General features: G+C 44.5%; 1 protein-coding gene across 1 annotated transcript in view; it reads right to left on the reverse strand.

The window, feature by feature from the left end:
• The window catches only part of atp2c1 (ATPase secretory pathway Ca2+ transporting 1), a 31,650-nt gene extending 15,484 nt beyond the window's left edge, over nt 1–16,166 (reverse strand). Inside the window, exons 1-4 of the mRNA XM_030749949.1 lie at nt 16,012–16,166; nt 3,937–4,041; nt 3,538–3,654; nt 1,223–1,312 (exon numbers count right to left, since the gene is read on the reverse strand). Of these exons, the coding sequence (XP_030605809.1) occupies nt 1,223–1,312; nt 3,538–3,654; nt 3,937–4,041; nt 16,012–16,035 (336 nt within the window). The 5' untranslated portion in view covers nt 16,036–16,166. The remainder of the gene's footprint in view (nt 1–1,222; nt 1,313–3,537; nt 3,655–3,936; nt 4,042–16,011) is intronic.
• Nucleotides 16,167–16,470: the final 304 nt, after the last annotated feature.

The raw sequence follows: 16,470 nt of genomic DNA on the forward strand, positions 1-16,470 counted from the left end.
TTTCTTTTATTGGCAGATCCAGGCAGGATCTGGATTGTGTGTGCATCCTGTGTTTCTGAAACTCTGAGCTCTCTTTGCTGTGCTGCAGATAAATCACTTCAACATTCAGGATGCGTTTGGGTCAAAATCAGCAAAGTATAATTAAGCTTGATTTGCAGCCGTGCATTGAACCTCAAAGATAAATCCTAAAACAGCAGCTCAGACACACAGACGATCAATTTAACTGCTTCAAGAAACACCAGCTTTATTATTGCTGCTGCAGGAGGAGAGGAACGGGGTACCGACTGCCTGTGATTATTAAGATCAATCTGAAGACTGACTGTGTTACTTCTGATGAACTGACATCTGTATCTGACAGTTTCAGGCAAATAAGTTGTTCTCTGCTTGGACCAGACATGTGACCTGAAGGTGGAGCCTGGTGTTCCTGCAGAGTGAAACTGAGCTGATGGCGTTTGATTTAGAAACCCTGAACAGGTCGCTTCAATGAAACGCAGGAAGGACAAAATAACCAACCAAATGTCAAAGCTATGAGACGCTGAAATATTCGGATTAGCTGATATTTAGCCCATCAGCCCATCACATTCAGTCTGGGGGATTTCCTTTAATGTGTGCAGATGGGGGCAAAGAGAAGCTCAAGGGGAATTTTTTACAGGATTAAAAACTCAAAATAATGCCAAAAAAATAGCCAACAACCCGTAAGACGTTTTTAACTTTATTCTCCAAACAGCTGAACCATTTTTGTGGCGTGGCTCTGGAGAGCAGAGGCTGTTATGATCGATTTCTCTGGGAAGGCTTCCCTTCGTTACTGGAGTGCAGATTTAAACCTTTACAATCAGGACATTCTTCACCTTTGCACCGCAGGACAGACCACAATCATCCATCGACCCCATGACCGTCACGTTTGAGTTCCACTCACTCTGAGGCTCTAAAAATAGACAAATCAGCAGTCTGGTGTTCCACTTTCTGCTGATACTCTCTGCCGTCTCTTCTTCTACCTTTGCATGTGTCACACATCCTTTAACAGCTCTTATACATAATCTCATTTGGCAGACGCCAGCAGCGCCTCTCCTGCATGCAGCTCCGTCTCCTCTGCTGCTGACGAAGCCCCCCCCCCCCCCCCCCCCCGCCCCCCCCCCAAAAAACCCCAAACCAAACAACAACAAACCAAAACAGGAGAAATGAACGCTGTGATTGTGAGTCTGGTGTGTGATGTGTAACGTACCACTGTGATGCTGATGGCATCATCAAACTGGTGCATGATGACGCTGATGACCGCCGAGGCCAGCAGCAGCAGGATGAGAGGGTCTTTGAACTGCAGAGAGACACAGGCCGAGGTTACAAACCGCAGATGTGTGTGAATGTGTGTGTGTGTGTGTGTTCACAGCTTTGAAAGGAAAGTTTTACATGATGAGAAACGTTTGGAAGATGTGGACAATTTTACAAAGTGTGGATTTTTTTTTTTTTTTTTTTTTAAACACAGCGAGGACGTCTTTCGGGGAATATCTGGACCTTATTTCTTGGGAAGTGCAGATTCATATTTACAGTTTGGACGATTCAGAAACGGTCTTCCTAACGTTGGACATTTATTTCTCCAATGTGTAGTTTTGCAGTGTGTTGACAGACAGCAGCGTCTTTAAGAATGAATAAAAAGAAAGTCCATTTTTGCAGACAGTGGAGAACTTGTTTGGAAAGCCGGACCGGAGAAACAAGTTTTACGTTTTACTGCATTGTCAGTGTTTCTTGTTTGTAATCAGCAGGTTGTACCTTTGTGTGTTTGTGAAGTTACTGTTGTACATTTGATGAAATGAGCCTTTAAGGAGAAACTCTTTGACACAGCCTGAGGTCATGTCTCGATTGTGTGTCCTGAGCCGTGATGTCAGCGTAATGTTAGAGTCCCACTGTCCTCACAGAGGTGGAACAAATGATCCACAGCAGAGAGCCGAGGCTCACTGACTGAACCAGGCCAACAACGTTCAGCTCCAGCATCCAAATGACCCGGTTTCTCCAACGCCGCCACAGCTGAACATTTAATCCATGACGTGGAGCAGCTCCTGCATCCACAGACAGCAGGACTCGGAGCAGGAAACAGCAGGGCTGGAATGTGTTTAATAAAGGAGCAGCACGATCATGAGACCACAGGAGGCGACACACTCGGATTACAGCAGATTACAGACAATAGGTGTGTTTGTGAAGCTGGCCAATCAGTGATCAGAACTGTGCAGAATGAGCCTTTAAAGCTGCTGAAACTTTCAGGAGGGAGACAAAAGCATCTCAGCTGGAGCGATGAGGAGAGCGTGACCTTCCTCACACCAGTTTCTCCACATTACATGATCTTCAACTGCAGCTCCTTCAGTGCTGCTGTGCTTTTCTTCCAAGATTACCTTCTGTACAAAACTACAGAGACTGTGATGTGAAGTGAAATACCTAAAAGCATAAGTAAAGCTGCAGACCGGTAAGCAGGTGAGGCTTTGTGTATGGACACCTGGTGGAGCCGTGAGCTCATCAGTGATGATTTCTTTAATATTTAAGGGAAAAAAATAAACGAGAAGACTTTTTCATTTTATATATTCAAAAGGAAACTTTTCTAAAGCAAACCATCAAATTTTCAATCTTCAGACCGAACAGACAGTGAAAATAAAAACTTTCATTTCTCTTCACAGCTCACCTGAACTGTCAGCTCAAACAGGACCTGAAAACATGACAGAAATCTGACGGCTGCTTTCTGAAAGGAGCCGTCTATCCTCCTCCTGTCATCACCTTCCTTTAACCCCCACTCACGGTGTCCTTCCTCCTCTCACTTTCTATATTTAAGCTCTGGGTGCTGTAGCTGCGCAGAGGCCTTCGTCCCTCCTCTTCCTCCTCTCTCGTTCTGTTTGTTTCCCTCAGCAGCAGCAGCAGCAGCAGCAGCAGCAGCAGCTGCACTTTCTATCCTTGTCAGAGTTCACATGGACCAACAACAATCTCCCCGAGGCCGCTTCCATTATTCAGCCGCTCAGATCCAAATGAGACGTTCACTGACCCTCTGCTGCTGCGTCCCCTTCAGTTAATTTTCCTGATATATAAATCAAACATCCATGTGTTTCCCTTCAGTACTTCAGGACTGAAAGATCTATTTAAAACAGGCCTTTGTACCACTCCAGTTCCATACCCCTCTTGTTTAGGATTATGTGGGAGTCTTTTAAATTTGAATGTGAGGTGATGAAAGGTACGACTGCTCTGTGAAAGCAGCGTGTTGGGCCTTTAAAGCAATGTAACAAAAATAAAATATTGAATCTGTATTATTCTAACCCGCGTTATGTAAGCGTGTTGTTGTGAGCAGACGTGTGCGAGTTAACGCGGCGTGTCTGCTCACGGCGGCAGAACAATGACACTCGGGAACACTGCGAGCCTGCGGACGCGTTTCCAGGATAAAAATAGCGTGTTGGTGTTTCTCTGCTGCCGCTGGATATGTGAAGGACTCGGGGGCTCACTGCCTCCTCCACACAGCGAGAAACATAAAATCATCTTCAATCCGTCTAAATAGGATGTGTGCGTTACCTGTGACAGGTACTTCCTCCATAGCGGCTCGTCCTCGCTGATGTCGAACTCGTTCCAGCCGTGGTACGCCCTCCTCCGGCTCACCTCCTCCTGGGTCAAACCCAGCTGCAGGTCGGCCTGTCGGCACCAGCGTGACACAGGGTGACGCTCGCATTAACATTTCAGAGATGAAGCTCAGACAGAAAGTGGAGGACACGTCTTATTGGTTCACTCTAAGTCTGATGTTCTGAATCACATGATATCAAATATTTTGCATCAGCGATGATGACTCATGTCTTTAGACTTCCACAAATGAAAACACAGTTGGGTGGTCATCGACATAAATGTGCTAAATGTGAAAATCCCATCTGAGAATGAGCCTTTATGAAAGGAGATGATGGCTTCTCATCACCTGCTTACCTGCAGGATACACGCTACTTCATTGACGGGGAGTTCACTGGCTTTTCTGGACGTTAGTACTGGGACCATGGTCTCATCTTCACTGGAGGGGTCGCCTTCGGAAAGCTGAAACAGAAATAAAACAGAGGACTCAAACTGCAGCAGCGTGAAGATAAAACTGATGTTCCCATTTCAGCACAAGATCTGCTTCTCAGAGCCTCCTGCTCCACATGAACCAAGCCAGGGGTCGGCAACCTTTTCTATCAAAAGAGCTCCTTCTGAGCAATTCTGAGATCCAACAGCTCCCACGGTGGAAAGTAGTGAGGGGGCAAAAATATTAAATAGAGTGGCCCCTTTTCAGACTAACAGTCAACTTCTCAGGCTGGCTAGACACAAAAGTTCTCCTTTCACATTTTGATCCTACATATTTACTCAGAAGTGATCCCTCTGTGTAGGAGAGGATCTCCGCATTGTAGTTTTGGCCTGGAGCTCCCACGAGACAAACGGAGTCAAAAGATGGGTGGTTTCCAGAGATGCTAGGCTGGCAACACAAATCTGAGCTGCAGGCTGAAAACTGCATCTCCTCTGACGTCCACCTGAGGCTGTGAGTCAGTCTCCACAGACTCCAAAGGTAAAAACTCCTGAAATGCTTTCAACTGAATCCTAAATAAAAGCACAGCATTTGTATGGACGTCTAATATCATCTATTAGACAGCCCCCCCCCCCCCCCCCCAGAGGATGCAACTGTTGGCAACAGTCATCTTTTACAAAGTTTGTGTTGTGAGGTCTCAAACATGACACCATGAAGATTTAGTGTGCAGAAAGCCAAGAATCGCTTTCTCACAGACCATCTTTAACGTTGCATCAAACAAGCTCAGCTTTAACTCCTGCACAGTCGGTGCTGTCACGCATGATGCTGATCATTTCCTTCCAGCAAGCAGAAACAAAAAAAAAAACCACCAAAGGCTGCAGGTCTGAGGAGGAAGGCTGATGAAGAGGAAGCTGACAGCAGGAAACAAAATGAGGATGACAGCAGTGCCATCAAAAAAAAAACCTGCAGGGTTTAAAACGAGAACAAAGAGTCGAGAGGAAGATGAATCCAGCCCCTGTCACTAAGAAGAGCTATTTAAAACACCTGCACAGGTTTACAGGAAGTGTACTTCATCACGTTAAAGACTCATTAAAGGAGCTACTTGAAGAAAACTGTCAACAAAATCAGAGCCGAGTCATCCTCAGACTGCCCTGCTGTCGTTTGAGAGCTGCTAGCATTAGCTAACAGACGAAAGCCAGCTCAGGATCCTGGAAACCAAACGATCCCTCCGGGAATCGAACATCCTGCTCACGCTGACAGTTTAAGTCCTGTTTGCTCAGACGGCTGCAGATGAAACTGCCTTTCTTCTGGGTAATGTTAGCTTAACACCACATACACAAGTCAAGTCTGTTTCTATAGCAGATTTAAAAACAGCTGCTGACCATCGAGCTTTGCATCTAAAAAGATTAAACAACATAAAACAAGACAAAATAACAGCGTTAAAAGAGGAAACCTGCGTAAAAAAAAATCATAAATTATGTGCTCAGAGTGTGATTTAAAAGCCAGAGGAAAAAAAGGTGGCTTCAAGCAGGTTTTAAAAGTGTGTGATGTTGGAGAGGTCCTGATGTGAAGCAGCAGTTTGTTCCTCTGAGCTTTAATCTGGACCTCGGGACAGCGAGGAGCATCAGCTCAGCAGACCTCAGTGATTTGGTGGGAATGTACAAACTTCAGAGGTCAGAGAGGTAAGAAGTCTGTGCAGTGCCTTAAAGACTAAATCTTGAAGTCAGTTCGAAACTGGGGGCCAGAGTAGGGAAGCTGATATGGGGGAGATGTGGTCTCGCTTACGAGTGTCAGTAACTGTGCTGCAGTGTTGGAGAAGCAGCGACAGACTGACACCTGAATGAAGGTTATTACTGCAGTCGAAGGCATGAACAGCCCTCTCAGAGTCTCTGAGACAGAGGCTTCACGTTTGTGAGCAGCCGGAGGTGAAAGAAACTCATTTTAATGACAGCATTAATGTGTTTAAAGAGCCCTGAAACACTAACACGTGAATGGGAACTCGTCTACAGCACAGACGTGGTTAAAATCTAGTTTCCTTCCCTAAAACCTGAGGGTTTGTCTCGTCATGTGCCTGAACTCAATCCTCACTCAATTTATGGCCCCAGAGACTCGACTCAGGTCTAAGTCTCACAATAAAGCTGAGTGTGAAGCGTTTATGATTAATAATCAGACTACGCTGTTTTAGTACCATCCAAGGTCGAGTGCAGATACACCTGCAGTCACCTGTTGCTGCTGCTGGTGGAAAGCTGTTAACCTGTGCTCAGCTCGGGTGTCAGGGGAGGTACAAGTTCGCCGTCAGCAAACAGTTGTGTAGTGTTACAGCTGTGATTCTTCAACAGGCCTGTGAGGAAAAAAGCAGCCGCCCTGTGTGCAGCTGTAATGGTGGCTGAGCGCTGTGGGAAGAAGTCTGTCCCACAGGGGTGAAGGACCGCCTGGAATTTCTCATCTGCTTTCAATATTTTCACAGTCAGAGCCTGAAGAGGAGAAGCAGCCAGGCGGTTTTACCTGCAGGTCGGAGCCTCTGTCACCTGGTACGCTGCAGCTCGAGCTAATTTTCCCCACGCAGCAGCTAAATGTGATGAATAAACACCGTGAGTCAGCAGCAACAAAAGGAAGGCTGATTAATGTGATGCTCTGAGCAGCGCACAGAGAGACGCAGGTGATCTGTGAGGGGAGCGCAGGTGCATTTAAAGACTTTCTAAGACCTTAAAATGTCACAGCAAAACTGAAACAGTCGATGCAGCAGAGCTTTAACGCCCAGTTAGACCCTGCAGCAAAATCCCAACACGCCTGTGAAAGCTGTAATTGCCTGGCTCAAGGGCACAAATTTCATCTTAATATTTTATCCAATCACAGTTCCTTTCATAGACGATACAACAGTGCAGAGCACAAAATGCAAAAAAAATAAAAATAAATAAATAAACATTAACAAGCATCATTTGAGCTGACAAATATCAAGAGTAAATTCTGACTGATTGAATTTTAATTATAATCAAGATTATTTACTGAAAACACTGAAACCTCAAGTTTTTTCCTCCATTTTTGTTTTCCAGATAATAATGAAGCAAGCTCAATAAAATCTAAAACCCCAGCCGGAGAGAGCAGGAACCATGACGGCGGTCAGCAGCTTTGTCTGAGCGCGCTCACATAAAAGGAGCGTCTGACACGTCATGTGACTCTTCTGCACAAAACAGATCAACTGAGCACCGCTTACACCAATCAGAGGATCGGGTGACAGAAAACCACGAAGGACACAGACAGCCTGAAAGTTTAAAAGTGTAATGCTGCACAAAAATGTTAATCTTGTGAATATACGGTCGCCACGAGCACGCCGAGCAGAAAAAAGGTCCAGAAGCCTAACAAAGGACACCTCGAGAGTGATGTGGCAACAAACTGAGGCAAAGTGATAATCTTACTGACTGAACAGACTACAAATGCTGCTGATCAGCTTTCTAATGTATGCTCAAAGGTTAGCAGCATCAGGACCAGGGGTGAAATCATTTATTCATCTTCTGCACCACCAGCTGAATTCATTAACAACACAACACACAGCTCGAGCTGCTCCAACTGTCCTGCACAGCTTAACCCCAACCTGTAAGACGCAGCTCCACAGGCTGCAGAGGTGGTAACATCAAACGCCACGAGGACTTAAAGGGGAATAAATAAATGTATCAGATATACAAAATACTGCACAAGTGCACAAGAGCAGAGTACATACCAGATAAACTGAACATACTAATGAGGCACAGTGAGGTGGTCAGAAGAAGTGACACATTTAAACAAACTGGAAATTAGAGTGACTGAAGGAGAGCCATATCTGTGACAGGGTGACATCATTCACTGGTACACCAATCTTTGTTTGCCATCCACAGATGCAGCTTAAAGAAGAAGCCATGTGTGAACCTGATCCAGAAACAGCGCCGTCTTCTCTGAGGCAAAGCTCATTTAAAATGGACTGAGACAAAGTGGAAACTGTTCTGAGGTCAGACGGATCCCCATGCCATCTCTGATTTCAGCAGGGTGATGCTAAACTGCATCCTGCAGCTATTCCGGCAGCACGGCTTCATAGTAGAAGAATCCGGGTGCTGAACTGGCACTGCCTGCGGTCCAGACCTTTCACCAGCTGAGAACATCTGGAGCATCAGCAGCTAGAGTCCTCAGTCAGACAGAACGGGACAACATTCCTCTCCCAGAGTCCAGCAGCTGCTCTCCTCAGTTTCCAGACATTTAGAGACTGTTGTTAAAGCAGAGGGAATGCTGCACAGCGGCAAACACAGACCTGTAACAACTTTAAAGATGTGCTGCTGCCATGAAATTCAAAATGAGCTCATTTTTATTAAAATGGTTCATTTCCTCAGTTTAAACACTTGATATGTTTATTATGATCTATTAAAATATGGGGTTTATGAAATTCGCAAATCATTGCATTCAGTTTTTATTCACATTTTCCAAAGCATCCCGACTGTTTGTGGAACCGGAGCTGTGTGAAAAGATTGAGAAATATGAATCTGAGAGTTCAGACTGAGAATCACCTCTACAAACACCTGCTGGCCTCCATACTGCTTTTAGTCAGTCAGCTTACCTGTGACACAGGTGAGCATCCACTTCGTGCAAAATTCCTGCAAACTCACAGCATCTTAACACAAAGAAGAGCAGCATCCACGTGTGGAGCTGCCTTGGTGCTTCTGAGCAAACGACCTCCTGCTTTAAAAATGTCCTTTCTCAGCTGACAGAGGAGAGAGGAGCAGCTGGAGAGAGCAAAGAGCTGAGAGGATTGTTTCTGATTAGCAGTGAGTGGAGCTTAGAGGACCGTCCTGCTGCCTCCTCATCAGACTGCCCCTGCAGGATGGGAGGGTCCCTGCAGTCTGAGCCACTTCCTGTTCCCATCCACGATCTCAGTACGATTTTAAACTGATGTGAGGACCGAAGAGGTGAATGTGTGGCTCATAAGAGGAGCTTTGCCTCAGATGTTTCTGCTTCAGCTCTGTCCTGACTGTTTCCAGCTTTCAAGGGGTAGGAGGAGGTTTTCATGTTTTACCTGCTGTGCTGCCACATTCTTGTGTGGTCATGTTTCTCACGCTGTAGTTCCTGCTGTTGGATTATTAACCTACGTCACTGCTGAGCAAAATCTTGAGTGGCATCAAAGTGTGAGTTTGATGCCCAACCTAAAATGAAGTATTGGATAGGTTAAATGTGACTCTGCCATCCCCAAAGCCCAAAATCTTCATATTTCTCTCACAAACTCTAACCAAAGATTACCTGTTCAGGTGTGTGCTAAGTGACAAGAGTTAATACGGAGCAGCTCGTTACCTGTCCCCGGCCTTTTGCTCCAGACTCATTTGACTGAACACTTCTCTCGGGGGGGGGGGGGGGGTGATCATGAATCATGGGTAGAAAAATGCTCCAAAACTTTGATGCTTGATTCGACAACTGGATGTTTAAGGTTTTATCAGATGCTGAAATCTCTTATTTAATGCGGTTGCTCTCTAATCTTACAAAAATGACCAGCAGCCTTCAGAGTTTTCATAAATTTGGTTAATTTACCCTCTGGTTCAAACTCTGAGATGCAGTCAATTATTTTCCTGCTGCTGTCGGAGCTGTAAATGCTTCACTGGAAACCTCAGACTGAGCAGTGAGGCTGACAGATACTCTACTTTGCCTAAAATATTCGCTCTTCTGTCTTCACACGCATATATAAACATCCCATTCTTAATCCACTGGGTTTAATTTGATGTCATGCACACAACACAACGCAGAGGCTGCAACAGCAAAGTGTGAAGCCAGTTTCAAGTTATTGCAGTGGCAGTTTCATCCACGGCTGTATAACCCTCTGACTGGTTGGGGAACACGCCCACTACTGTGTGAGAAAGTTCAGCAAACTGTTAGAAAGTTCACAGCGAGGAGCTGTACATATAAATGTTCTCATACAAACTGTGGCTGGAGTCTGATTTCAAACCACAGGAGGGTTCATTATCGCTCTGCAGGAGAGCTTGGATGTAATGCAGTGAGGTGGAGGCTGTGAATCATTTTCCTTCACTAAGGGAAAAGATAAAAACATTGAGGTGTCCATAATTCTGTCACGGCTGTGTGCGGACAAGGCAGGGAGGACCCCGGTGCAGGACACGGCGAGAGTAGGTTCGGAGGGAAGTTTATTTGAAAACTCAAATAATTACAAAACAGTAAACTCGAAACCAGGAACTAGAAACTCAAAAACTCGAAGGACAAAACACACAGGTAAAACTGACAAAGACCTCAACACTGAACTAAACAACACTGAGACTTAAATACACAAAAGGAAACGAGGGGTGAGGGGAAACAACTGGGAACAACAGGTGAAATGAATGAGACTAATGACAAAGGGGAAGCAAAACTAAACACAAAGCACAAGGAACACGAGACTGTCAAAATAAAACAGGAACTGACTAAACATAACAGATACTAACCTAAACACAGAAAACTTAACAAAGGCAACATTACAAAACAAAACAAAGGAAACCAAACCGCACACTCAAATAACAAACAGAGAAACTAAAAGCAACACTAAGAAAACAACCTGAAAAGTACAACAAAAGAAAACTACACAAAAGAACTCAAAACACCGGCTCAGGATCATGACAAATTCATCCTTGAACACACAGACATCAGCCTGTCAATAAGAAAAGACTGAGCTACTAAAATATATAATTATTACAATAGAAATGGACAGTGTAATAAGTACATTACAGATTATAGTGCAATGAAATGAAGTATGGATGATCAGGGTGAATACATGTACCATAAACCTGTGTAAAACAGAAGCAGTGACAGTGGACAGGAACGAGCAGGCCGACTGCTCTGAGACTTTACATATGTCCCTCAGCCTGCAGGTAAATCTGATCCAAGACCAGAGTTTTTGCATAAAGGTGATTTTGTACAAGTGAGCTGGCATGTGGCATTAGTCTGCACGATTAGTGAAGAGAGCCCCGAGAAGACCTGCACAGCAGCCGCGTTATACTTTTCAGGTTCATGAGGGGTGCAGATTTCATCAGACAACCACAATCCTTGTGGGTTGCATCCACCTGACTTGTAGTTACACAAATGCTTTGCTACAATAACAGCCCCGCACACATCGGGTATGTCGTATTTCCAGTTACGTACGCTCTCTTCTCGCTGTTGTGGTTTTTTGTAGGTGGAAATGCACAGGAGGAATCGACGGTGCTGACTGAACAGGCCAGACAAGTTTGTTGTGGGCTGCGTCAACTCGACACGTAGTCACATTTCTCGAGAAGTGAATGTCAGGTTACATCGTAAATTACAGCGTAGGGTTCAGAGGGGATTTCTGGTTACGTATGTGAGCCACGCAAAGAGCTGATGCAGAAGTCTGAATCGAGCCAAGGACCTAGGTTACAGCGTGGGGTCTCCAGTTATGACGTCGGCTACGGCATTGGCTTCCCATTGAAGCCTGAATCCCAGACATGTGGACGTCAACGTTTTTCTGCTAGCAGTGTTAACGTTGGCTACACTCTGGTAATTGATCAGACACACACACACAGAGCTGCTGTCTTGGTGTTACGTCTGATACAATGCCTGTTTTGTGTGCAGAGAATGTGTGAAACTTCAGCTCTGTGTGCGGGCTCCCGTTTCTTCTTCATTTGAAGCAGTGAACTGGATGCCGAACGGGCTGTTAGCGCCACGCTTCACTAGCTGCTGGTGTTCATTTCACTTCCTGAAGGATGGACAGACACAGTATCAGTCGAGCTCTGATCCACATCACTGCATCCCTTCCTCTAATTTAATGATCGGCAGAAAGAAAAAGTAGGTCGGAATGCAACAGCCGGCGGTGACTTTCAGACGAGGACGTGATTGAATTCATTAAAGAGAAGGAGGTCTGTCCACAGTGGGACTCTGAAGTTTATTTCTGGACCAAACTGTGCTGAAAATATTCACAGATTAGAAGTCTCTAGATCTCACCCTGATGGAGAGTGTTTGGAAAACAAAAATCAAAGGCCTCTTCATCTTCAGCGCTTTTTTAATTCACAGCTGGACTTTAAGAACTCAGCTGAGTTATATTATTGATTCTTACTGTATAATAAAAATGGAAACTGCACCACAGCAGACCCAAAACTCTTTACAGAGCAGGCAAAACCTTCAGGGCAGGAGACCTTTACATCAGGCGGCCTTTAACGCAGTGACATTTGTACTGGTTTTAAAAGCTGAGGGCTGTTCCCACACTCGAGATTTTTGAAGCATAAATGGAAATAAAATGCTGATGTCTGACTTCAGCGTCACCACCGTCTAACCTTTCATTTCCAGCGTGCTGATGTCGGATGTTCTCAGCAGCGTCTCATTAGCCTCTTGTAAGAAAATGTCTGAACCAAAAAGCCACCACCGCTGGGACAGGACGGCGGGCCGCAGCACACTGGTGACTGATTTAGGGTTTGCTGGACTGCACCAGCACACGGGTCTTTTTACATATAATCTTTATAACAAAACAATGTGTGTAAATAATTACTCCCTGCAGTCACCGTTTCCTGAGCGATCAGGAACACAAGCATCACACGACCTCACAATGAAAAGGACTGCGTGACACTAATGACTCATTACTGTGTGTTTGTTCAGGTAAATTCCTCTCAGCTACTCAAACAATGTGGAGCCACCTGTTTAAGTTATTTAGAAATAAATGCATCACAGCTTCCAAGTGACTTTTAAAAGTTAAAAATACATTCAAAGCCATAACTCCATTCATCTCAGGTTCATTGGCATGTTTGCTCAGTTACACATTAATCAAGCTTTGAGGGTGTAAATGGGTGGGACGCGATTACAGGAATGCTCTAGGTGGATGTGGACACCATTCAGCAGCCTGACATACCTGAGATTACAGAAAGGAGCACACTGTGCAGGTTATCACGGTGGAGAGGACAGAGCTGGCACAGCTCCACCTCCACCCCCTTTGGCAAGTTCACCCACCATCTCAGAATCCAGGAAGGGTTTTTTTTTTTTTTTTTTAATGATTTACATCCTCAAAGCTGCCTCACATCTCAGCCACTGTTTTATTATTGAGGATAAGCTGCTTATGGCACCTCTGTGTTGCCCTGAGCAGGAATAAAGAGCATGTCAAAACATGGCAGCAGAGAACACCTACAGTCACCACGCGGCACTGTTCATACAGAGGCTGATCACAGTCACTAACCTGAAACTGCAAATTAACTTCTGAGAGCACCTGACCTCGCTGAGACGCTCAGAATGCTCGAGGATTATTTCTGTACTTTTTATTCCAATTAACACGTTCATTTTTTAAGATAAAAAGACACCAAAATAATGAGAAAAAAAAAAACACCATTAGAAGCTTTCAGAACAAAAGGACGTCTGCTTTCACAGGTCTGTCAATAAAAGTTTACGTGAGCACTAAATCAAAGTCTGAGGGTGTGGTAATAGATGCACTGGTTGAAGGTGATGTAAGTGGTGCTGTCAGTCAGGTGTAGTTTGTGTTTGTGGTGTAGCTGCCTCTGCTGGCTGTGGTGAACATGGAGCTGACGTTAATTGTGTTGAGTGTGTAGTTGGTGTAGGTGTCGCTGTAAGCAGTGCTCTCACTGTGGGAGTTGTTGGTGTAGGTGCCGTTTGTGTTTCTGTTGGTGGAGGTGGTGGTGGTCCTTCTTACCTCCACCCTCTAGATCCCCCCTCTCCCCCACCCGGTCTCAGCAGATGACTGCCCCTCCCTGAGCCTGGTTCTGCTGCAGGTTTCTTCCTGTTAAAAGGGAGTTTTTCCTTCCCACTCTCACCAAGTGCTGCTCATAGGAGGTGGTTTTGATTGTTGGGTTCTCTCTGTATTTACTGTCTTTACCTACAATATAAAGCACCCTGGGGCGACTGTTTGTTGTGATTTGGTGCTGTATAGATGAAACTGAATTGAACAGAGATGTCTTGATGGTTTGGCATCAGTGAAACGAGGAACTTCAGTTTTGCAAACAGGTCAAACAGACCGAGCTAGCGTGTCACAGAGATTAAACACCACCCTGATGCTTTTCCTCCATTAGACTCACAACCACAAGTACTTCTGCAACAAAGAAAGTCCATCAGACTCTGAAGAACACATCTCTCTGAATCAGTGCATCACTCAGATCAGTTTACACATTTCTGCTCTTCATCAGGGAGGGGCTCCAGTTTTAATAATCCAACAACTGAAGACAGGCCGAGATTCAGCATCCACCCTCTGTCTGAAACACCACTCTGTTTGCTTCCCCTGTCAGCTGCTTTAGACACAGGCTCAAGCTTTATTTTAGATATTTAGCAATGAGAAATCACACACACACACAGCCTACTGTAACCTCACTGCATCGATTCCACTTTCAGCAGCAGCCACAATTGATTTTTAGGATGCAGCCTCACATGAAAGCCAAATAAAAATCACGTCTGAAATGCATCTCACTGCATTAATGCTGAAACACAAAGAGGATTACAAAGAAAAACCTGTTGAACTGATGACGAATACCACAGTGAGGAATTTAAACTTCACCTGCAACCACTGAACCCACTTCACACACAGCGTGGGTAAGAGGCAAAGAGACTGAAGCTGTGAAGACCATCTCTGATTAAAGAAAAAAAATTAAAAACCTTACAGGACAAAACGTGAATATTCTCAAAAAAAAAAACAAACCTAAATGGACATTATAAGAGTAAAGTAGAAAAAGCGTGCATTTAAAAAACAAAAAAACGAAAGACTAAACTTAAATATTCTCTGTTACTAAAAAGTCTTATTAAACTTGATTATGCTGTGTGTAAGTTGTGTGTATGTGTGTATCGTTGGTGTGAAACACCAAATTAAGATGATAACTCAAAAAGATCCACGTGGGGGTGTCGCGACAGCACAGGCAAAAATGAGGAGACACTTCTGCCGAGAACAGTAAACTAAAGGTGACACTGGTCGATATATCAGCTGAGAGCAAATTTAAAGCATCCCCGGTTATAATGTCCCAGAAACCTGTAAGTCCTGTCCTGGAAACGTCACAGATTTTTCTTATGAATTTGAACAAAGAGAGCCTTAAAGTAACAAATATAACCTGAACATGTTTTATGATTTTTAAAGCACACTCATACCCCATTATTTATTGATTGGTGATGTATCAGGGTAATGTACTAATGATTTCAAGTTGTCTTATATTTAGTCCCAATTAAATTATTTTTAGGCTCCATAATCTTTTTTGGTTTTTTTTTTGGTTTGTTTGTTTTTTCCTAAAATGCCATTAGTATATTTTTCTTGACTCTGCAGCATTAAATTATATATGTTGTGTTAAATTATTAGATAGTTATTCATTAATTTTAATAGTCCTAGCATTATAATTACTAGCGCTATAATTTTTATAAGGGTCCTAGACGTGTTCTTGTCTTAAGTTATTTACCTATTTATTACCTATAATGACTGAAGTATTTTTGAGTTCCAAACTTTACTGTATGTACTTGATTCTGTAATATTTAATAAGTAAAACGGCCCTGATATTTAATTGTATTGCAATTAGATATATACTTGGTCCACGTAAATCGCGTGGCCCTTTCCTGCCTCTGTATCAGTGTTATATGCTGGTTATATGTGTAACCTGTGCCGGCCCCGGCTCGCTAGTACAGCGGAGCTCTCCGTGTTAGCCGCGGTTAGCCTGTAGCTGTACCGCCGGTTAGCGCACGGTTCTCGGGGACGTAGACCACAGAGACGCCGCTGGAAGTCACCGACATTCAGGAGCACTGAGCGCCGATGCCTGCGTCTCCTGGTCCGCCATGTCAGCGCCAGGGGGCTAAACTAACGCCAGGTTCCCCCGGTGACAGCTACAGGCTAACAATCGTTTTCAGCGATCCGCTCCCGGAGTCAAACTAAAGCAAACAAACACGGTCCCCGGGCTGCTGTCAGCCGCCGTGGGTAGCAGGAGTGCCGCGGAGGGTTTCCCCACTGGAAACGTGTTTAATTCGTGAGCTCCGAGGCCGCTGTGAGCTGATATCACCCGCCATCACGAAGGAAAAGTGAAAATTGTCAAACTTACCAGTAGCTCCCGTTTCTTCAGCATCTTCCGTCAAATCCCGGAGCGGAGCGTCTTCTTCCGACTAAGCTGCGTTCACTATACCAGCCACACTCACTTCTGCCGCTCCGCGCTTCCGGACACCCTTTCAAAAGGTAGAAGACCAGCGGAAGCGAACCAACTGCGCTTCTGCTGTTTTATCTGTTAAGCGATAGAAGTGAAATATTAGGGCGTGCAAACATAAGACAAATAACAACAACACAAACTAATTACAGCAACTCCTGCAATGAAATACAGCAACAGCAGAAACTTTTGGTGCATAGTATTTTTATTGATGTTTTTAAATGGAACAGAACTGCAGTTTTTCAGGAATTTGTTAATTATATTCTCTCACTGTGAAACGGGCACATTAATATTAAGGTTCTGTGATAATTAAATAAACAGTAATTATAGTTGTAACCAAACGTTTAACTATATACAAGT

The sequence above is a fragment of the Archocentrus centrarchus genome, chromosome 16 (genome assembly GCF_007364275.1).
Source record: "Archocentrus centrarchus isolate MPI-CPG fArcCen1 chromosome 16, fArcCen1, whole genome shotgun sequence".
In the NCBI taxonomy this organism is placed as follows: domain Eukaryota; kingdom Metazoa; phylum Chordata; class Actinopteri; order Cichliformes; family Cichlidae; genus Archocentrus; species Archocentrus centrarchus.